At 32.8% G+C, this 23,777-nt stretch overlaps 1 protein-coding gene across 7 annotated transcripts in view; it reads right to left on the bottom strand.

Annotated features, from left to right (window-relative positions):
- Positions 1-855: 855 nt before the first annotated feature.
- Positions 856-23,777, bottom strand: part of INTS13 (integrator complex subunit 13) — a 30,985-nt gene continuing 8,063 nt past the window's right edge. For 3 of the 7 annotated variants that reach the window (XM_074325901.1, XM_074325903.1, XM_074325902.1), the window contains 14 exons: positions 22,225-22,427; positions 21,751-21,831; positions 20,220-20,310; positions 18,264-18,392; positions 16,652-16,736; positions 13,168-13,257; positions 12,876-12,965; positions 10,388-10,566; positions 9,119-9,289; positions 8,710-8,864; positions 8,138-8,368; positions 6,491-6,630; positions 1,867-2,002; positions 856-1,092 (listed from right to left, as the gene is read on the bottom strand). In XM_074325901.1, the coding sequence (XP_074182002.1) occupies positions 1,053-1,092; positions 1,867-2,002; positions 6,491-6,630; positions 8,138-8,368; positions 8,710-8,864; positions 9,119-9,289; positions 10,388-10,566; positions 12,876-12,965; positions 13,168-13,257; positions 16,652-16,736; positions 18,264-18,392; positions 20,220-20,310; positions 21,751-21,831; positions 22,225-22,427 (1,821 nt within the window). In that variant the 3' untranslated portion in view covers positions 856-1,052. Of the gene's footprint in view, positions 1,093-1,866; positions 2,003-6,490; positions 6,631-8,137; positions 8,369-8,709; positions 8,865-9,118; positions 9,290-10,387; positions 10,567-12,875; positions 12,984-13,167; positions 13,258-16,651; positions 16,737-18,263; positions 18,393-20,219; positions 20,311-21,750; positions 21,832-22,224; positions 22,428-23,777 lie in introns of all 7 variants that reach the window. The other 4 variants (XM_074325900.1, XM_074325899.1, XM_074325898.1 and 1 more) reach the window with 2 other exon arrangements.

Genomic DNA, 23,777 nt, shown 5'->3' with positions numbered 1-23,777 from the left:
GACAGGAATTTATAAAAGAGAGCAATGTAGATTTCCCTGGATTGACAAGGGAACCTGCTGAACCCATTTAAACATCAGTTGTTTTTTGTGTGTTTTTTTAAGAGAAAATAATGAATCTTTATATTTAAACAAAGAGGTTTTTCCTTCCTCTACTAAACACTCAAGGAAAAATGACAAGCCTAGAATAGCGTTCAACATTTAAATAACATGTTTCTTGCAACATGTTACAAGCTTCCAGATGAAGAAGCACAAGAAGACTCACCAAACATGTACCATACAACCATGACATTTCTGAGAGATGAGGAGACCAAGATTCTATTCAAGGATAGAAATAACCTAGTGTTTTCCTTTCTTGTAATTCTTTACATAATCTCCTTTATGCTTCTCTTTCAATATGAAAAGTCAATGGATGCTAAATTTTTAGCAGAAAACAAAATTTAACATTATCCAATACGGGTTAATATAAATTTACACCAACTATCTGAAAACTCTGCTTTAAAATTGGCAACAAATAAACAAAAATACTTAAAATAAAACACAAAATAAACAAAAACATAATTTTTTAAAAAGTAGTGTATATGCTGCAGATTAACGGGCAAGACTTGAAATTAAATATTGCAAATCTCACCTAAATTCTGATACATTTTGTTTAATTTCTAAAAGTTGTCAGTCATTAAATGAATATACATTAAATGAATATATTTTCCTAAAGGAATACTCCAATATTTTGCATTTCAGATATTTTAAGAGTTTTATTTAGCAAAGAGAAGCCTAAGAATTTTTTAAAATACATTTCCAGAGGGAAAACCCTTTACCATAAAATAAATTTGTGTGAGTTGGGAGAACAAATCTCAATTTTCTTTTTTTTTTTTTTTGACATATGTGCCAATTTTACAATTAATACAAAAAAGATACAGTTAGTTGAAATATTTTAAAAATGTAAAAACCAGTCCAGGCAACATAACTATACAATCTTGCTGTAAAAGTTCTTATATCAAATTCCGCCCAAAATATTTATACAATATAGTAAATTAAGTTCCTCAAGTCACCATTCATTGCCGGCTAGCTTTTCCATTTTCTGTTGTCTCCATTCTGAAAAATAGGAGGAAAAAAAATGAGCTGGAGAAATAAAATATGCATTAACTATCCATATCTTTCTCCTTACCTTTCACATGAAATTAAATTATAACATATTCATAGAGCAAAAGAAAAGTCAGCACTTTAGAAAAGAGCTAAGGTTCGAGTTTCTCTGGGAAACAGTCTAACTTCCTCATTTTGCAGATGAGTGAAAACTGAGGCCCAGAGAGATCAAGCGACTTTCCCAAGGTTTCCTTTCAAAGACCACTTTTCTCATAATACCAGTCCAAGCAAAACTAAGGGAAAAAACTTCTGCCATTTAATGAAGGAGTTACTTCCTTTTTCCACTAAAGATATTTCTTTAGCAATGCATTTTCAAGAGGTCTTCTAAAAAAAGAGTTCAAAATAATGAGACCCAAGATTTATTCAATGAAAATCAATATTCCTAACACTGTATTACTTAATAGTAAATATTTTCCCCCCAATACTTTATGCAGATTCAGTGTCGTATACTAAGTTTTCTCTATGATTTTTCCCTCTATGATGTTTACTGAGCAATGAAAAAAATGCTCTAAGGAGTACAAACTTTCAGGATTACAATCAATATAATCATGTCTTTTACAAGTACAAAGAATCGAAGGTAATTTTTTTCTTTCTAGAGGTAACTTGTATCAATTCATCACATTAGTAATAAAAGCTGAACGCAACAAACAAGCAGTGCTGATTATTTTTTAACTTATTATAATAAGGCAATTAACGAAACTAACTTTTACAATAAATAATACAAACCCATTTTCCTCTTTAAGATGTTGATATAACTCAGCTCTGTTATTAACAGAGTTCAAACGTCCAGCAAACTCCTGATGTTTTCTGGAATTGGCAGTATTGAGTCTATTACTCCATAAGGATAATAAGGACACTGGCCCTGGTGTCATATTTGAAAGAAGAGAAAAAGACAGAATAATTCATTACTTCAAAATTCACAAATTTTAAAAAATATACTTTTAATTCTATAGTTTTATACAATTAAAGCAGTATCATCTTTCCCTTATTCAAAACTGTATGTGTTTAGGGATTCCCCAAGACCACCTATTAGTTCAGTGATTTGCTGGAAGGACACAAATAACTAAACACAAAGTTACTGTCACAGCTAAGAATCATTATAACAACAGAGTAAGGATACATAGCCAGATCAGTTAAAGCAAAGACTAGAATAATCTATTTTCAGGCTTTCCATGCTCTCTCCCTCCAGTGAGGGTTCACAAAGAGTGCCTGCTCCCTCCAGCAGCAAAACTGAAGCCATGTGTGTACAACATTTCTGCCCTGAAAGCCCAGTTGAGACTCAAAGTCCAGGGTTTCTATTGTCAGCTGGTCACATAGGCATTTTTTGCCAAACTACAACTACCAAAATTCCAGATTCCCAAAAAGAAAGCACGTGATTCAGTTCAGACCTAAAGCAAAATAACTTCATTATTTAGGGAACGTTTTAAAAGTCAATAAAAGTTCCCAGATGGCAGCCAAGTGCCAAACGTGCAAGTAGGCGCTTCTCATGTTAATAGACTCGGGCTTAGTATGTTTAATAGACTCGGGCTTGGTATGTTAAATCAAAGGCTTCGTATGAAAAGTAAAAAGGACTAGAGTAGTCAAAACAAGTTTGAAAAGTAGAAAAAAGAAGACTCACTACCTGATTTTAAGACTCTACTTGTGACGATCATGATAATACTGTACAGGCAAAAGGATAGACACACAGACTAACGGAACATAAAAGAAAACTCAGAAATAGGTTCCCACATATAAAATCAATTCATTTCTGATAAAGGTACAAGGGTAATTCAATGAAGAGAGGACAGTCTTTTCAACAAATACTACTGGAACAATTAGGATATTTGTGCAAAAATATGAACACTGATCCATACCTTGAAAGTTATTAAAAAACAAACAAACTCATAATTGACCATGGCCTAAATGTAAAATCTAAAATTAAAGAACTAAAAGAATACATAAAAACAAGTATTTGTGACTTCGGGTAATGAAAGGATTTCTTACATATAACACCAAAAGCATAATCATAAAGAAAAAAAGGATACATGGGACTTCGTCAAAATTACAAACTTGTGCCTGCCAAAGTCACTAGTAGGAGGAAGACAAGCCACAGACTGGGAGAAAATATTTGCAAATCATATATCCAACAAAGGATTCATATCTAGAATAAATTAAAAATTCTCAAAACTCAACAATTAAAAACCAAACAGCCCAATTTAAAAATGATCAAAATATTTGAGTGAACCCTTCATCAAAGAAGATATACAGATGGTAAAGAAGCAAATGAAAAGAGGCTCTCATCATTATTCATGAAAAAAATATAAACTAAAACCACAATGAACACAATGAAATACTACTACATACTAGTAGAAGAGGGGAAAAAAAAATTCCTGACAATAGCAAGTGCTGTTGAGGATGCAAAACAACCAGAACTCGCATTAATTGCTGGTGGAAATGCACAATGGTACAGCCATTTTGGAAAAATAAATTGGCAATTTCTAATAAAATTAGTCATGTGCAACTGATAAACATACAAAACAGATGAATCTCAAATGCATTATGCTTTGTGAAATAAGCCAACCTCAAAGGTAGTATACTTTATGATTTCATTTATATGACATTCTGAAAAAAGCACAATTATAGGAGACAACACGTGAATGGTTCTTAGGGGAAGTGTCAGATGATTACAAAGGGGTATACAAGAGAACTTTTGGGGTGATGGAACAGTTCTATACCTTGGTTGTGTTGGTGGTTGTTACACAACTGTATGCACTGTTTAAACCCATAGGACTGTATACCAAAAAGAGTTCATATTACCGCACATAAATTTTTTCAAAAATAAATTTAAAAATAAATGTCTTCTTTTTCATACTCTAAAACTAATATATACTTACTACATAACATTTAGAAAACAACAAAACATAAAGGAGAAAATAAAATCATCCATAATACCACTGCTCTAACAAGTACAAATAACTGCCAATGCCAAGCTATATCAATAAAATTACATTTTGGTTTTTTCGTTATTGCATCATACTAAGAGTTACATACATTTTTTCCAAATCTAGACTTTAAGTTTGGAATAACCCAACCTTACATACAGAGTATATGGCAGGCACAATATTCACTTTGGAGAATCCTAGGAGGTCATTTTCCAAAGCAGATGAAATTGAGGTGTGATAAAAGGCCCACGTATATTGCTGATCAGAAGAGACATATGACTTAGGTTATAAAATAGAATACAAGAAAACACAAGTTTCAAGTACCAGCCTTGAATAGAAAATTACAGGACAGATAGTGATTTGCACTCAAGTTGCTGCTCATATGGGCCACTTCATATAGTGTTTCCAGGGTGAAAGCCATCAGAACTCTATTTAAGTGATAAACTAAAGTATAAAAACTTAAAAAAAAAAAAAAAAAAAAAAAAACATACAGAATGGAGATCACGGTATATACGGTTTTACTTCCTGATTTAAAAAAAAGAAACTTCAGGGCCGGCCCAGTGGCTCAGGTGGTTAGAGCTCTATGCCTCTAACTACGAAAGCTGCCGGTTAGATTCCCACATGCGCCAGTGGGCTCTCAACCACACGGTTGCCAGTTGGATCCCTCGAGTCCCGCAAGGGATGGTGGGCAGCGCCCCCTGCAACTAAGATTGAACACAGCACCTTGAGCTGAGCTACCGCTGAGCTCCCAGATGGCTCAGTTGGTTGGAACGCATCCTCTCAACCACAAGGTAGCCGGTTCGACTCCCGCAAGAGATGGTGGGCTGCGCCCCCCACAACTAGCAACGGCAACTGGACCTGGAGCTGAGCTGTGCCCTCCACAGCTAAGATAGAAAGGACAACAACTTGACTTGGGAAAAAAAAAAAAAGTCCTGGAAGTACACACTGTTCCCCAATAAAGTCCTGTTCCCCTCCCCCAATAAAAAAAATCTTAAAAAAAAGAAACTTCACATGCATTCACTTACTCATTCTTTCATTCAACAAATAATAACTGAACTTCTGTTATGGGCCAGGGACTGGATTGGGTGGTAGTGATATAGCAATACATTTTTAAAAGCCCCTGCCTTTAAATGTTTCAAACTAGGAGTCGAGAATTATCAATAAGCAAGGTCAATGCAGTCCTCTAAGTGCCCTCACAGCAGTAATCCTGGGATGCAAGGGAAGCACAAAGAAACACCTGACTTAACTGTGAAAGGAGATCAGATAAGCCCTTCCTGAAAAGGACTTGCTTAAGCTGAAGTTAGAATGATATACATTAGCAAGAGGGAAGACTAGGCATTTGTGGCAATAATTATTCCTGGGCTATATAAACTCCACCCTATGGACTCACCATCATTTAGTCATTTTTTACTAATATGTGTTTTGGTTACTTGCAACTTTTTGCCACTATAAGTAATTTTTAGAGTTCTATCTTCCAAGCAAAGTTGAAGCACTGTTTAGATTAAACCTAAATTTCTCATCCTAATCAGTGGCATATGAGAAGTAGAAAGCATGTGAGAAGTAGAATAATTCATCAACACATACATATTCATTTTTCAGGCACCCTGGCAAATGTCTGAGAGGCAAATAGGACAAGATCACCCTTATCTCTGATTTCAAAGAAATCAGTGAACAGGAGAATATTAACATGTATCAAAATATATACGAGTATACTATAGCAGAAGTGCGTAAAAACCAAACAAGCCTACCTTCTACCTACGATGAGCTGCCAATAATCACAATCCGGCCAGCCCTGAGGTTTTAATTTATCAATAAATGGGTGATACTACATCTTTCTGTAATTTCAATAAGAGGTTAGGGAAAAAGCGTCTTCAATAACCTAGCACTTAGTATAATGTCAGAAACGTACACAGATTCAAGTTTACATAATGAAACTTGCTTAAAACACAGGCTTTATAGTACAAGTGCTTATTTTCCAAAGGCTTCATTAGTGAAGGTATGACACTACTTTTTATTTAATGCTGACAAATATATTTACTGCCTGTATTTCCCAAGGCTGTAAACAAAGAATCTCCTAAACATCAACAGGAACAGTTACCGTGTTTCCCCGAAAATAAGATCATGCTGGACCATCAGCTCTAATGCGTATTTTGGAGCAAAAATTAAATAAGACCTGGTATTATATTATATTATATCGTATTATATAAGACCAGGTCTTATTTTAATATTAAAATTAAAATTTTAATATTAATAATTAAAATTTTTGCTCCAAAAGACGCATTAGAGCTGATGGTCCTGCTAGGTCTTATTTTCGGGGAAACACAGTAGCAGTTCTTCCTGATATACACAACAATATTAAATGACACTGCACAACACAGAACTCAACTGAAAAATTTTTTACAAGCATAGTTACCACAGTTCTGCTTTACCTTTTGATTTTTCTACTGGAGGAGTTTCATCCATCTCAACAAGGGGCTTTTTGTTTGGGGGTTCTGGGGAATCAGGCGAATCTTTTATAATCTCAGCTTCAGCCAACTCTTCTTTTCCACGCTCTAAGATTCCTTTTAATCTTTTAGAGGGACAAATAATAAAATTGAAAGTTCAAATTTTTAGAAATCTAAATAGTCCAATAATTAACCAAGATATTACATGAGAGCCTTAGTAAGATAGCTGCTCTCACAAAGTAAACCTAGAAAATAATCAGAAGCTAAATCTCAATCTAAAATCAGGTAAGAGAACTTAATGAATTAAACACAAGTTTCCCCTTTTCCTTCATCATAATAATGTAATAATTCAGTAATGTAGTTAGCTGTAAAATATGAAAAAAAAATGGAGGAAAATTTAAGAAGCTAGAATTAGAAGGGTCAGAAATGTGATCTTTGGAAGAAACTTCACAATTTTAATTTTTAAAGATATGACCAAATTCTATTTCAAATTACAGAAAAGATTAAGAAATCTATCATTTGGTCCCTGGTTTATGTACTGTGGAACTGTATTTACATTCCACAAAATAGCGCCAAGTTAATTTTGAGTTTCATCAGAGACTAGAAAACCTTTCAAAATATACAGAAATATACTTGAATATCAGTGGATTAAATGAGAATGCTTTTTTCTTCCTCTTCTTTGAGCCAATTCTGTTTCAGAAGCTAAGTGGCCCTAAGGAAAAGTGAACTTCTAAGGTCAAAGAAAATAAAAAAGGTTCTACATTCTAATTTTTACATGAAATGATTTCTAGAATTAGCTTCAAAATATTCCTATGGGGGAGGTGGATGGTGGTGGTGATGAGGGGAGTGGATGTGGACATATATATGAAGTGAGATCTGCCACGAATTGATAATTGTTGAAAGTAGATAATGGGTAACTTATTCTACTGTTGTATGTTTGAAATTTTCCTTAATAAGTTCTGATTTGTTTTTAAAAGACTTACTACATTGCCATTATAATATTTACTTGGTTCTTTGCCTTATTTCTAACAAGGACGTAGACGACAAAGCCAGCTAATGTGTTATGATATTTTTATTTATAGGCCTTTATTACTTTCTTGTTTTTTAAAATTTAACCTTGGTCTCATTATGTAAATCACAAACTAAGGAAAAAGATGTACTGTTGAGGAAGGTTTTCAGAATTAGGACTATGATCTTATCTGTGCCTATTTCTATAACATCTTCCACACTTTGCTATAATCACTGACTTACTTGTCTATCTCTACCAGAACACTGTTCTTCCAGGGCAGAAATCTTATGCCAAATGCCAGTATAATGATATTTACAGAACAAAAAAAGAAAACTATGACTTTGATGTTCATAACAGATAAGGAGCTAGTGATACCAAACATCACAAATTATAATTTTCAGAAGGTAATTAGGAAAAATAATTAAACACTACCTGTGCCCTCTAATTGTAAAGAAATCATACCTCTTTAAGATGTTTTAGATTTTAAGAATGATAAAATCTCAGTTATAAATGAAATAAACAAACATTAAATGAACTTCTATTAAATAAGGTTTGACTGTTCTATATGTAGAATATGGTATGCCAAAAGGTACCACGGTGCTGTATTAATATCAACAAGCCACCTCTCTGAATCTTGCCAAGACTTCTCCTGTTCATAATCTTTCACTGCTTTCTCTGACTTGTCCTCTTTGTCCTCCCTCTTTCTTCCTCGTTTCTTTCGTTCTTCTTCTTCCGGGGGTTTGCTCCTACAGGCCATCAGACATTCCAAGACTCTTTGATGCTTCTCCGAGTTATTGATATGGGCTCTGACAAGGGTTTCTAATTCATTCCACATGATACGGTATTGTTCATCTCTGAAGTAAAGATTTAAAATAACAATCTTAGAAACATCCTTTAAATAATATTAAAGTATCACTTGCTGCTACTGGTAAAGTAAAAGAAAATAATTAACAATGGACTTCTCTTCTTTTCCTAGATAGTCAATGCTGCAATTCTAAGCTCTAATGTATCCAATTCTGCTATTCTATAATCTGTATCATTTCATCTCAATCATATATATACATACATACGTACACACACACACACACACACACACACACACACACACACACATATAAATTATATCATGAATAAGTTAACTTAAAAAACAGTATGTGTCACGTAAATGTGATAGACAAAGTAAGAAAAAAACTACCTTTTAGGGCCTTTTCCTCTTGTACCAACTGTGGAAATAGGTAGAGGATCATTTTTTCTCTCCATATCAACTAAGTTGTATATTGTTTTTTGACAGTTTAACACATCTTCCTCTGTCAAAGATTCTTTCACAATAACACTGGCTAATGGAACTACCTGTTAGATTTTTTAAAAAAAGAAAAAAAATATCTGTCTTGAAAAACAAATATCAAAGCAACTAGGCAGAACTTCAATTGATTTTAAACATTACCATGGTGAGACAATCTATTAATATAACCTTCACTTCAATTTTCTATTACTAATTCTTTAACTGTAGCAAACTAGCATATTTCATTCTTTGCTTGAGAAATGGTATCTGTAAAGAATATATAACTAATCTAGAAGAAAAGTTGAAACTATTTAACACTTACCGCTTGCATGTTAAAAATAGTGGTTTGTGAAATAATCATAGGCCAGTATCGGGTGTGTTTTTCTAACTGATCTTTTGCTCGTTCCAAAGGGATCTCAAGACTTCCATCGATTTTATATCTGGGGTCTAGAAAAGGAGTTAATCTGTTTTCCCTCATAAATTCACCAAAATCCTAATGATAACCAAATAAGATAAAATTAGAAACTATTTCTAATGTGTCATTATGGATTACATGTAACAGTCTGTTTCCCTGATGTCTTCTGTCCTGTGATATGCAACAAAGCATTTCTCTCACAGCCCATCTCCCCCACTAATTTTTTTCCTTCTTTTTGAACACGAAACCTATCAGCCTTTATTACAATGGAGATGAAAAAAGCCTCAAACATAAATATTTTCCACTTTTTAAAAGCCAAGGAACCCTTATTTTTCCTTCTCTTCTATAACTTAAGTCTTTTATATCATACACAGATAGAAAAATTAGTTAATCACATTAGAATACCAATCTGCTTACTAAAAAACTACCTTGATAACATCAAAATTTTAATAGTGGTTATCTTTGAATGATGGAATTATACGTAATTTATATAGTCTGTTTTTTAAGATATCCATACTCTAAATTTTCCACAATGAACACTTGTTAGTTTTCTCTTTATTAAAAAAGATGTAAAAATAATAAAGAAAAGCCTCATCAAAAACAATTATTTACAATATATAACACCTTGGTTTACAAAGTACACTCCTATATATCAATCACATTTAATTTTCACAACCACCTCAAAAAGTAGACACCATGAAATACCGAATATAAATGAGAGGGGGAGTGAAAAATTAAAATCAGAAAAATAGAATTACTATGAAAATAGACACAATTTCCTTGTATGCACCTTTAAATAACACAAAAATTTAGTGTTATTTCAAAATAGCAGCAATCCAAATATTGAAATGTTTTTGTTTGCCATTTAAATTACTAAAAATAAAGTTCCACCTAAAATATTAGTTCAAATCAATTTTCACTCTTTCCTAAAATTCCAGTATGTCAATAATATTCAGAGACTTCTAAGCATACAATGAATATATAAAGATGACTATGTACTGATAAATAGTTCTTTTGAGCAAGTATCGAAGGAAACTCATCTAATTAAAATAACAATAATCAACTGCTCCAAACCCCTTTTTGTCACAGTTCTTAGCATAATAGGCACTCAATAATAGCTACGTGCTGAATGATGACATTCTCAAAACATAAAATTTATAGATATTAGAGTCTTACTGTGATCCGGTAGTCTGTAACTCTTCCTCCACATCCTTCACTAATTGAAGGTGGATCTTCCAGGATGGATCGAGAACTGCTAAGGACATGTAAAAAAATCTCTCCTCCATGGCTACTAAGCATGTGACTGATGACTTTGGAACCTGACTTTCGTGGTTGTTCCAATAAAACAGAACGACCTGCCGAAAGTAATGAAACAAATGAGCTCTTATTTTTTTCCCCTAAGATTTATGTCCACAGTTTTCCTTTTATTTATTAATCCTCATATTTTAGCCAACATTGTTAACTGAGTACATCTACATTTCAGGTCCAAAAAGTCTGAACCCTAGCTTTAGCTTTCTCTTGGTGACTCAAGCTTACAGTTATAGAGATGGTTTTCCAAAATAAATATAGTGATCTCTAGTATAATGTTTGGTTATATTCTTCATTCAATTACAATTTCACATGAAATTTTTCTCCTGGATATCAAGAAGAAAAGTGAGACAACTGTTGGATAAACCTCAAGTTATTAAAGCTATACAACATTTGGGGGAGAAAGCAGTCTCAATTCATTTCCATACTTCATTATCAGCACTGTTACCAAAACTACTTTCTATTTCACATGATCGAATGTTATTTAACCTGGACTATACATAATCTGATAATCAAATTGAGCTTAACATAACAATGAAATTAACCTTATAATAAAGGGGACAACTAACTCATCGCATCAGTGGTTCAAAAACCTAGTTATAAGAATCACCAAAGAAGCTATTAGAATTTAGACTTAGTAAATGAAATACAATAATTTGGCTTTTAAAAAATTTTTTCTCACAGAAGGAAACCACAGATTTAAGGCCATATGTATAAGAATCATACAAAATAACACTGAAAATATGTTTATTTATGATAAAGGTATAGTGTTTAAGAAGATGTAAGTCCATATATACTTTGTAATTTAAAATTCAATAGGCCAAGATAAATGGCCTGTATTACACTATCTTTCAAAAAAATCAATGTAGTTCAGATTGTCTAACCAGTTATATATGTGTGTATTTTAGTCAATATTGCTATGTATTCAAGGATAAAAAACGTACTAACGCCTGAAGTATATCAAAATTAGAGGTAGTAAAATAATCCCTTTATAAATGCCCTTGTTAGTTTTCAGGAAGGCCTGTCTTCTGGGAGTGTTTTTGTTAATCTGTCTCTTGGAGCTAGATGTAGTCCAGTACTTAGTCACTGAAATGGTGGAAGTGGGAGAAGAGGAAGGGTGAAGGCAGGGTTCTTGGCTAGTATCTCCACATCTAGAAGACAGTTTTAGATTATAACCATAGGCCTATTATGTGCATTTTTGTAAAGTACCTGTGTTTATTGTGGATAAGGTTCATTATTTTGCAACATCTGAGCTTTTTAGATGTTCTGAGTTGGCTATGATAAAAAGGAGAGCTACTGAATTAACCAATTTGTAAGTATCTTTCTGTTACAATTGATAGAAAACAGGCATCTTAGACATGCAATTATTAAACCATCTCTGAGAAATGGACGTCAGGACTTGTTCTTTAGGTTGGCGGCAGAGGGGCAGAAGGAAGGATAGAGGGAAGGAAGTGTGTGGATGTGTTTGTATGTACATTGTGACGATAACCTCTGATGTGTATGAATCTCTTCCAGCTGTACTATAGGAATATACTACTGAGTATTTCAGTGGAAACTTGCCTCCTTGCTACTATTTTAGAAGTATAGATCATAATGAATTCTCCTGAAGCATTATGCTTTGTGTACTCTGTTGCTTTAGGGCTCATTTTTAATTGAACATTAAGGGAATGTAGTATTTTAATTGTAAATCTGCCAATATCTTTATCTAGAGGCCTGTTGCCATTTTTGTACTTTATGAAATTTCCTTCACCAATAAAGGCAGGATTACATTATTTTTTCCTTTCAAATTGAGTTAATGTAGTGTATTTTTGATTATCAAAATACTCATATAGCTTTGGGACTCTGAAATGGTAAACATGATGTGTGAAAAAGCTTGATACATAACTGTACAATCTTAATTATATAAAAATGGAAATTTAATTGTGTAGATACACACAGGGGACCAAGAAGGACACATCAAATTATAAACTGCTTATGATGTTGTTCTTTGCGTCTTGTTTTTCAGTTTCCTAGTATATGTACATGTTACCTTTTAAAAAATAAATGTTATTTTAAAAACCTAAAAAGAAAAAAAAAATCAATGTAGACTCTAATGGTCAAATTTTTAAATTAAAAACACTAAAAAATACATTAAATAAAACTTAGATAAGTCTGAAAGACATAAAGTCCTCTTATTTTTAAACATTAGTAAAACTATTAAAGGGTATTTACGATTATATGACTTTAAAACAGTTCTGGGAAATAAAACGGTTAAACTGTATTGAAGAAAATGGCTTTCCAGAATTCACATTTTCATTTTCACTAATGATTTCACTTGTAATAATCTCAGTCAAAACAATTAAATCATGTAAGTTACCATTTAGAAGAAAATTAGTTAGGCAGGAAGAAGGTCTACTATTTACATCTACGGGTGAAATTCGGTAAGCGCCAGTGCAATAGTGTAATTCTGAAATAGAAGAAAACACTGATTTGAAAGAATATAAAGGAATATTTCCACAATTAAAAGAGAAATTAAAAACATTTTTTGAGCCCCTAAAACAAAAACAAAAAGTGAAAAAGCAGCATATTAATGAACCCTATATAACATACAATACTTTAAGTACCTTTAATTTAATTATTTTCTTTTTCAATTATTTTTAAATACCTACCAATGTTATTCGTCCTTGGTGTGCACCACTTTAATGTTATTGTTTCTTTAAATGAGCCTTCTCTACTGCTGCCACCTAAGTGGGTATCACCTTGAAAAATAAGTCAGAGAAACAGCAACATTACTAAATAGACTATAAACTTCAAACTGTTTACCCAAGACGTGAAGGAGTTCAAATTTTATAAAAGAAAATACCGCTGAGAGAATATCTTTTTTATGAACTAGAAAAACACCAAGTAGAGTCTGGATATTAGCTTTGATTAAAATAAATATTTAAGTTTCCTCCAAATTTCTCATCAATTAATTTAATCACCTCAGTCACTACATTAAAAGTCAACAGCACCAGAGGGTAAGGGGGTGGGGGGTGGGAGAAGAGGGTAAGGGGGATCAAATATATGGTGATGGAAGGAGAACTGACTCTGGTTGGTGAACACACAATGGGATTTATAGATGATATAATACAGAATTGTACACCTGAAATCTATGTAATTTTACTAACAATTGTCACCCCAATAAATTAAAAAAATAAATTAAAGAAAAAAAAGTCAATAGCAAAATTTGTTTTAAATTTCAATAATCTACAACTGCTCCCCTCTGACACCACTAAAAAATAAAATAACATGGTTAAGTAATTTTAAAAAATTACAGATTTCTAAAATGCACAACTAATTATACTGAATCCTAATGAATTTATAAGAAGAAACAACAAATAAGTGATTAGGTTGGTGCAAAAGTAATTGTGGTTTTTGAAATTATTTTTAACCTTTTAAACCGCAATTACTTTTGCACCAACCTAATAGAAAGTAAATATATAAGCTATAACAGTGAGCATTTTTTGCCTTAATGCAGTCTAGAGTAAGCAGACGTTAATAAAATAATAATGAATAAATAAAAAACTATCAAGTTGACAAAGCTTTGAAGGAGACGTATATAGTGCTATGAGCATCTATACAAAGAGATTTTACCTATGCTGAGACATCGGACAAGGCATCTTTGAGAAGTGAAAACTAGTTTGAATTCTAAAGTTTGTTAAGTCGAAAATGCATTTAATACACCTAATATCATAGCTTAGGCTAGCAGACCTTAAACATGCAAAGAAGATAATATCCAAAAAACACTGGCAACACAGTACACTGTAGAGAATTGGTTGTTTATCCTTGTAATCGTGTACCTGACTGGGAACAGCAACTTGCTGCCACTGCCCAACATCATAAGAGACTATCATACTGCATTTCCACCCCGGGAAAAAAATCAAAATTCAAAATTCAAAGTACGGTTTCTACTGAATGCATATCACTTTCACCCCATCATAAAGTTGAAAAATCGTTACCTCAAACCACTGTCAGTTGGGGATTCTCTGTAGAAATCTGGAGCTTAGAGAGGATATCTGGGCTAAAGTATAAGCCTACTCATCAAAACCCAGCTCTAATGTCACCTACTCTGTAAAGCCTGCCTAACTCAGAGAGGCATAATCACATGCAATCCCGTGTCTTCCTACAGCACTCTGTTCCTACTGCTACCATAACATTTTGCACACGGTGTCTATGCATAATACAAAGAACTGTAAGTCAATCAATAACTATTTTAGAAAAATATGTTGTGTTGCAAAGAATATTTTTACCATTTTTCTAAGTTTTAAAAATAGAAATTGGTATTACCTCACAGGTTCTTTGAAATTTCCACATACTGTATTTTGAAAAACAAGCTCTTTACATTCCTTCGTTAAACATTACTATAACCATTTACCTTAATAGCTTTTCTCCTGTTAGAAATTCAGGTTATGTTCACTGCCACATTGCTTATACATGTAACAAATGTTGACTGGTTCATGGTATTAACTCAAAAGATGTATATAACATAATCAAAGACAACATTTAATTCTCTGATGGCATCAATTTACATAGAAAACATGCTAAAAAATGTAACAAAATGTCAAATCTTAAAGGTAATTTCACTGAATTTTAGGAATGGATGAAATATTACAGTTCATCTAATCCAGCATCTTTAATTTGCAAGTATATAAACTGACTTCTAGAAACACGTGGGACTTTAGCTAAAACTTACTTCTTAACTCCAGTCTTCTCCCCTATATCATGATGATACAGTTACAGAAATCACAGCTTAGACAAGAGACCTACTAATTGAAATACTTTCTAGAGGAAAAAATAATACTAAACTTCTTTTTTTTTCCTGTTTTTGAATTACTACTCTTTTATGCTTCACCAGGGGTATAATGAATCCCAGTATGAAGCAAAAACAAGGAATTCAAGAGAATGCAAAAGTATATGATAGATTTGAATCTGTTGTAGAAAGCATGTGGTTAGAAGTATTTTGAAATAATTTAGCCACATTTGATCTGGCTATAGTTTCTATAAATCTTGAATTACTGAATTTTTAACCAGAGACCAAGTACAACAGAGAACTTTTAAAGAATTAATTATGGCTGAATGTTAAGTTTTCTGATCCATGAACATGGGATGTCTTCCCATTTATTTACGTCTTCCTTAATTTCAGCACTGCACTGTAGTTTTCAGAGTACTGAGTTTTATACTCCTTTTGTTAATTTTTTTTCCTAAATATTTTTAATGCTATTCTAGATTGAATTGTTTCCCTAATTAAATTTTTGGTGTGCTCATTATTACTGTATAGAAACATGATTGATTTTTTTTATTAGTTTCAGGTGTACAAAACAATAGTTAGACATTTACCATTTATGTCCCTCAAACAGTGATAACCCCCCCCATCTACTACCCCTCTGACATCGCATACAGCCATTACATTTCCACTGTCTCTATTCCTAATGCTGTACTCCACTTCTTATAAATATATATATATAAAATTATAGTTGACATTCATTATTGTTCAGCTTCAGCTTCAGGTGTACAGTTCAGTGATCAGGCATCTACATCATCCCTGAGGTGGTCTCCCTAATGAGACAAATGTCCATCAGATACCCTACAAAATCTTTACCACATTAATGATTACGTTCCCCAAGTTGACTTTCATATCCCCAGGGCAATCTTGTGGTTACCGATTGTGCTTTCTAATCCCCTCACCTCCCCCCTATCTCCACCTCCCCACCACCCATCTAGCAACCCTCAGTTTTTCCTCTGTCTCTGAGACTGTAATAACACTGAATTTCAAAACAACTGGTTTTTATCCAACCAAGCTGTAAGGTTATTACTCTTCAGGTCAGCTCCTGTTCTTTTTCCTTCTCAAGCTGGTCTGCCTACAAGATAGAAACTATGATATACCTCTAATGGCTCTCTTTCTCAATATTGTTCCATTAGCTTAGTCTTTCCCAAAGTAAATTCTACAAAAAGAACACTAGTTCCACGGCCATTAATAGGTGACACTGTCGGATAAGTTTGGAAAGGAATGAACTAAAGTCAATCAGGTTTGTTTACTGAAGAACTTCTCAAAGCTGTTAGTATTCTTTCATGTTAGATCTTACAAATTAAGACTTTCCAATGTCTCTTACTTACCACTTTTCAGGAAATCTACATGTGCGTCTTTGTGATGAAGTAGCTCCACATCATAATTGGCAGATGTGTTAGCATGTTGCTCTTCCTTAAAGCAAAATTTAAAATAACTTGGTTTTGTTTTCAAAATAATGAAGTTATTTATTAACTAGTAATTTTGCTTTTTGCTTAAAATGAGATCAAATACACCCAATAAAAATTAGCTATAATAATGGTATAGTTTGCTCAATAATTCATCTATTTAAAGATGCAATAGTTTTCCACTGCAATATGAACTCTATTAAAAAACTACTGGGTATATATAATACAGTACTTAATGATTTTTCTTACATTATGTCAGAATTAACATAGATGATTAATCCAGAAATTTAAAAAATTTTTTTACTCTGAATGCATTGTCTTGCACTAATATACACAAATATCTGTATATAAATATAATGTAATTGAAATAGTTTATATAAATTGAAAGTGAAAAAGTTGTTTAAAGGAGGAAATAGCATCTTTAAATACCTACAATAAATTAGCAAACACCAATTATATAAAACAGCAAATACAGACTAATGAACAAGTTTAGTAACTTGTTTTCACTAAATAGTAAATAGGAACTTCAATATTATCTACTAACAAGAAAAAGAGATTAAAGAAAGAGTCCCACCAGGAGCACACAAATACAATCAAATTCTAAGAGCAAGGTATCTGTCACCCTCAGAGTACTTTTCTTATAACTCATGAAATTATATATATTACTTTACTTGTTAATTGCTTATGTATCCAAACCATTCTATTGGGAGAAGCTACAATCTCTGTTAAGGAGCCAGCCAATCATATGAGGAGGAAATTAATAATGAAAAGGTACTTCTCATGTAATTTACTGTTCTTCATATGGTGGCAAAACAACGAAACTGGGATTTATAAGAAAGTCTATTTGCGTTTAAATATAGTGGTTACTTTATTTGTAAACGTAATCAATAAAATTAAAATCAACTCCACTTGGTAAAAATTCATTTAAAGCTTACTATGGGCCAGGCATTGTTTTAGTCCTAGACTTAATGATAATGTGATGAAATGGAACAGGTGGCAATAGATTCCTAAGAAAACCCATTAGTAAAATCCTAAGACTCACATCCTTGGTTTTTCAGTTAGGGTAATAAACTTTTTTAAAACTATGAGTTATTTACCCCTAGTCGGACATTTAGTTTCAAACACCTTTATACTGGGTAGGCAAAAACAAAAATACAGAAAACAAAAGATCCACCAGAATACACAATGTAAGTAAAATCTAGTAACACAGGTGTCAGAAAAAGAATCACAGAAAAAGTAATCATTTAAGATAGAGATTCTATTTTGATGAAAATAACGAGAACATAATTAAAATTAAAAAAAAACAATATAGAGTGTTATTAGAAAGAAAAATACAGCATTTTGTTCTGTGATCCTTTCTTGTTGCTTTTCAGTATTTACTAACCTGGTCAAAGACACTGAACGTGGGCTAGCAAAACAGAAAATATGATATGGGGAGAAAAAGTTAAGGTTCAATTAAAATAAATAACACGTCAAACAAATATCTAAAAAGCAAAACAGAGCTTTCAAAATAGCAGGAAAAAGAACTGCCTACCTTCATTGGAATATTCGTAATAGTCGTTGAAGCCAAGTCAAAATGTTGCTGTACTAAAATATTTAGTTTGGTAGCAAGATGCCGTCCTGCACGAACACTATGGACTTCACTGGTTAAAACAGGGGACAACTACAAAAAAGTATGAAAAAAAACCCCACAAAACATTAATACACTATAACCAAGTGCTAAATATTTTACTTCAACCCATAAAAATTAAGTAGTTTTACTTTCTAGAATTTGGAAAAATAAAAAGGTCCACAAATTAACAATGATCATTATTTTAGCAATAAATGTTCATACATTCATTCATTCAACAGATAGGCATTAAGCAGAACTCACTACATTATATGCCAGAAACTGTGTGAGTGATTGGAGAATACAGCAGTAAACAGGCAAAGTCCCTGTTCCCTTGAAACTTAAAGAGTAAAAGTCTTTGTTTTAAATATGCATTTTAATTTATAATTTTAACTTATTTATGTGCAAAACGGATTTAAAGTGGCCTGTAGAAAAACTGTAGAAAAAATAACTCATTTTGTGGAGATGACATACCCCTAAAGATAAAATGTGGAAATCACCACAAACACTCATATTTTATCACCAATAAATGTGATAAGGCAGCCAAAAGATACTTATAACAAGAAAACACAAAATTTTACTATTCCAGGGCCGGCCGGGTGGCTCAGGCGGTTAGAGCTCCATGCTCCTAACTCCGAAGGCTACCGGTTCGATTCCCACATGGGCCAGTGGGCTCTTAACCACAAGGTTGCCAGTTCAAGTCCTCGAGTCCCGCAAGGGATGGTGGGCAGCGCCCCCTGCAACTAAAATTGAACACGGCACCTTGAGCTGAGCTGCCGCTGAGCTCCCGAATGGCTCAGTTGGTTGGAGCGCGTCCTCTCAACCACAAGGTTGCCGGTTCGACTCTCTCAAGGGATGGTGGGCTGCGTCCCCTGCAACTAGCAACGGCAACTGGACCTGGAGCTGAGCTGCGCCCTCCACAACTAAGACTGAAAGGACAACAACTTGAAGCTGAATGGCACCTTCCACTACTAAGATTGAAAGGACAACAACTTGACTTGGGAGGGGGGGGAATCCTGGAAGTACACACTGTTCCCCAATAAAGTCCTGTTCCCCTTCCGAAAAAGAAAAAAAAAAAATCTTACTAATTCCAGGGTAACAATATTTATTGTAAATAAATTTTTCAGTTGTCACAAAACCAACCTACTGCTACATTATCAAAAGAGGCAAAGTTAAATAAAAAATGGGCTTACACTGAAAACCACCTAAAAACACAACAATAAAGCTAATGATCTAAAAATACCACTTAACTATAAAACATTCATAGACTAAGGTAAAACTTCACATTTACATTAAATAAGGCTAAATGCAAAACCTGAACATACTATAATTACATAAATACATATATCTGTATTTCCAAACACTAACAAGGAATATTATGTGATGCAAATCCTTTTAACAACCAACAGAGTCATCTTTCCTTTAAAATTGTTCAAATTTATTTAAAAAGTAAAACCAAGGTTGGAAATTGGTTTTTTCCCCCTCTAAATGGGTGAAGTTAATTTCACAGTTATTGGAGTGTATTTTTGTTAAAGAGTGTATTTCTTTTCTAATGAGGAAAAAAAGATTTTTATAGACTAAAAAGTCATTAAAGCAACTGAAATCCATTACAGTAATTGAAATTTTAGGAAAAATATAAACTGTGTATGGTTTTGCAGCACATTTAAGTAAATGTCAACAGGCAAGCAAAATAGAAAACACTTTAAATTCTACAATTCTAACATATAGAACCAACCTAAGTATTTTGCTCTACAGGTTGTTTTGAAAACTCTAAATATTTCCTTGACAGAAAATGTTGGCAATATCATCATTATAATGCTAACTCTTTCCAGCATTTATTATTAAAATAATGATCTTTTCTTTCATTACTTCTGTACTTACCTCTTTTTTAGGACGATCAGAAACAAGGCTGTCTTCACCAACTGGGTAGGTATGGATCAAGACCAGCTCACACTTCTGAATCTGCATGAGACTTAAAGAAAAACTTTTTACTTAGAATATAGAATACATACTACATAAAGAATCTAGGCAGGTAAACCATTGAAAGTTTTATAAAATGAAACACTGTATTTCTATACTCAGATACTATTGTTAACACAAAAGTTAAATACTTCGGAAAAACTGTTTAACTGTTGTACTTTTATGAACATTTAATGAACATATTAATTAAATTCATGCAAAAATAATTTTCTGTGTGTTTGAAGGGTAAAATAAAGGGAAAATTCTTATAATCAGATACAATTTTTATAATAAGTAACTGCCACAGCATAAATGAATATACTGTGTATTAGTTTCCCTTTTACTAATGTTTTTTAAGGACAAAATCAGACAGTACTGTTACCAAAAATTGGTTATTTCCAAGAATACTGGAATTGTAATGCTAAAAAGCTTCCCCCAACTTTTTATTTTGAAGTTGCCAAACCTATAGAAAAGTTGAAAAAAAAAATACTATTCAATGAATGTCCATATACCGTGTCGTGTTTCCCCAAAAATAAGACCTCGCTGGACCATCAATTTAATGCATCTTTTGGAGCAAAAATTAATATAAGACCAGGTATTCTATTCTATTCTATTCTATTCTATTCTATTCTATTCTATTTCTACCCAGTCTTATATTAAAATAAAACCCAGTCTTATATTATGTTACATTATATTATATTACATTATATTATATAAGACCTGGTCTTGTATTAAAATAAGACCGGGTCTTATATTAATTTTTGCTCCAAAAGATGCAATTAGAGCTGACGGTCTGGCTAGGTCTCATTTTCAAGGAAACACGGTAACCTTAACCCAGATTCACTAAGTGTTAGCTATACTTGTGTTCTCTCTATTTATCTAAATAGATATATACTCTTTTTTAACTAAGCCACTTGAGAGTAAGTTGCAGAGGAAATGATACTTTATTCATAAATACCTCAGCATGCTTCCCCTAGTGAGAATAATCCTACTCATTTACAATACCAGTAGTCTGCTTAAGAAAATTAATATCTCCATCTCAGACTCCACATTGCAACTGTCCCAAACACATCTAATATTTTCTCTTTTCAAAAAATGCATATAATGCAATTAGTTGTTATGTTTTGATTTGGTACATAATGAATAATGCCACCAACAATTTGATCATTTTACAAATTTGAAATAGAGTATGAAAGGAAGCCATCAAGACAAGTATGCAGTAGAAATTTACATATTATGTTATTCTTCTGATCACCTTTCCTATGAAACAAAGTAAAATTTTAAAGTGAAAGGGACAATGGGAAAAAGTTTCTGCTCCAGCATACATTCGTTGACTAACTTGTAGAACCAGTAGAGAATTCTACCAACCACTATTAAAATTATTGGAATAGTTATAATGAAATACATATGACTATAAAATGGAATATTTATTTAATTTATGGATTATACTCACTGATCTGAATTTGCAGCAAGCTTGTTATGCTCATGAATCGTTTCCTGGACACAGTCCTCAAGCATTCGCACATGACTATCACTAATGGCATAAAAAAGTTACAACAAACTTAAAGGAATAATAGTAAGAGAAAAATTAAACACACTATTCAGCTGTGTTTTATCTTGTTCTAGGCTTAAAATTACTTAAAATTACTTCAATAAGGATTGTCTTTAACATGCTCATTCACAGTACCAAACAACCAGCTGAAAAACTAAAGAGAAAAAAGTCAAATTAACCTACATGATGACAATCTAAACAGTTTTCACTGAGCTGAGTCTTTGTTTTAGAGTTGGATAAATACAGCTTCAGTATTAGCAAGGCCACTCGTGACATGCATAAATGCTAACATGCTGTCCCTGCTACTTTCAACAAAAGCTGCAACCGGACATGAAAATGTCCTGTGTGCAAGCATTACTGTGATGAACATCTCACCTTTTTGCATTAGTAATGCAGATTATTCGTCCTCTATTTCCAACACGTTCTGCATTCTCCATTAGTAGAGTACGGGCCTCATGTTGGTATTCTGTAATTTTACAGAGGGTTTCCACTGCTGCAACAAGACCATGTAGAATACTGCAGCATTCTGGATCTGCCCGGGGATTAGGAGGCCCTACAGCAGCTAATGCTGCCATTAGCTAAGTAAAAAGGAAAACAATTCTGTTGATAAGAGTATGTACAAGTGAGACACAGACACCACCATAAAAGAACACTATAAACCAATATAACTTATAAACATGGACACAAATATCCTCAACAAAATACTAGCAAACTGAATCCAGCAAAATATAAAAAGAATTATAAACCATGACCAAATGGGACTTATTCTATGAATGCAAAGTTAACGTAAAATTCAATTATCATAAATATCACATCACTAGAAAAAATTTTTAAAAATCACATGATCATCTGCAAAAAAAAAAAAAAGAAAAAGCATTTGACAAAATCCAAGACCTTTTCATGATAAAAACACTCAACAAAATAGAAATAGAAGGAAACTTCCTCAAGCAGATAAAATGCACCTACAAAAAACCTACAGATAACATCATGTTTAATGGTGAAGACTGGATGTGATCCGTCTAAGATCAGAAACAGAAGGGTGTCCACTCTCATGGGTTCTATTCAACACTGTGTGGGAGGTTCTACAGAGAGCAATTTGGAAAGAAAAATAAAAGGAATCCAGATTGGGAAGGAAAAAGTAAAACTATCTTATGTTGTAGGTACATGATCTTGTATGCAGAAAATGCTAAGGACTCTACTAAAAACTGTTAGAAATAATAAACAAGTTCAGCAAGGTTGCAGGATAGATCAATATGCAAAGACAAATTATACTATTATATACTTGCAACAAACTCAAAAATGAAATTGAGAAAACAATTCCATTTATAATAGCACCAAAAATAAAATACGTAGCAATAAACTTAACAAAAGAAATGTATTCCTATACTCGGAGAACTACAAAACATTATTGAAAGAATTAAAGATCTAAACGAATAAAAAACATCCCACGTTCATGAAGAGGAAAACTCAGTATTGTTCAAATGTCAGTATTATGTCAGTATGACATAAAAATGTCAGTATAAATTACAGATTAAACAAAACCCTTGTCATAATCCCAGCAGACTTCTTTGTAGAAATTGACCAGCTAATTCTAAAATTCATATGGAATTGCAAGGAACTCAGAATAGCTAAAAAAAAATCTTGGAAAAGAATAAAGTAGGAAGATTTTGTTTTGTATATGCATAAATATAATCTGAAAAGATCCATAAAAAACTAACAGTGATGGGGATAAACAGTGATGTACTGGTAAACAAGCTCTCCAAAGGGAAAAAAAAAAGCCCTAACTTGTAGTGTTCACCAATATCTATGGTTAAATATCCCACCGTAGCCGATATCAAGCTTCACTGAAGGAAAACTTGTCAAGGTTTACTTTTTACTTACACACTTACACACACACACACACACACGTATGTATATGTATATATATG

This window comes from Rhinolophus sinicus, linkage group LG02 (assembly GCF_036562045.2).
Source record: "Rhinolophus sinicus isolate RSC01 linkage group LG02, ASM3656204v1, whole genome shotgun sequence".
Taxonomy (NCBI): Eukaryota; Metazoa; Chordata; class Mammalia; order Chiroptera; family Rhinolophidae; genus Rhinolophus; species Rhinolophus sinicus.
This window is presented reverse-complemented; position numbering and strand designations above follow the sequence as displayed.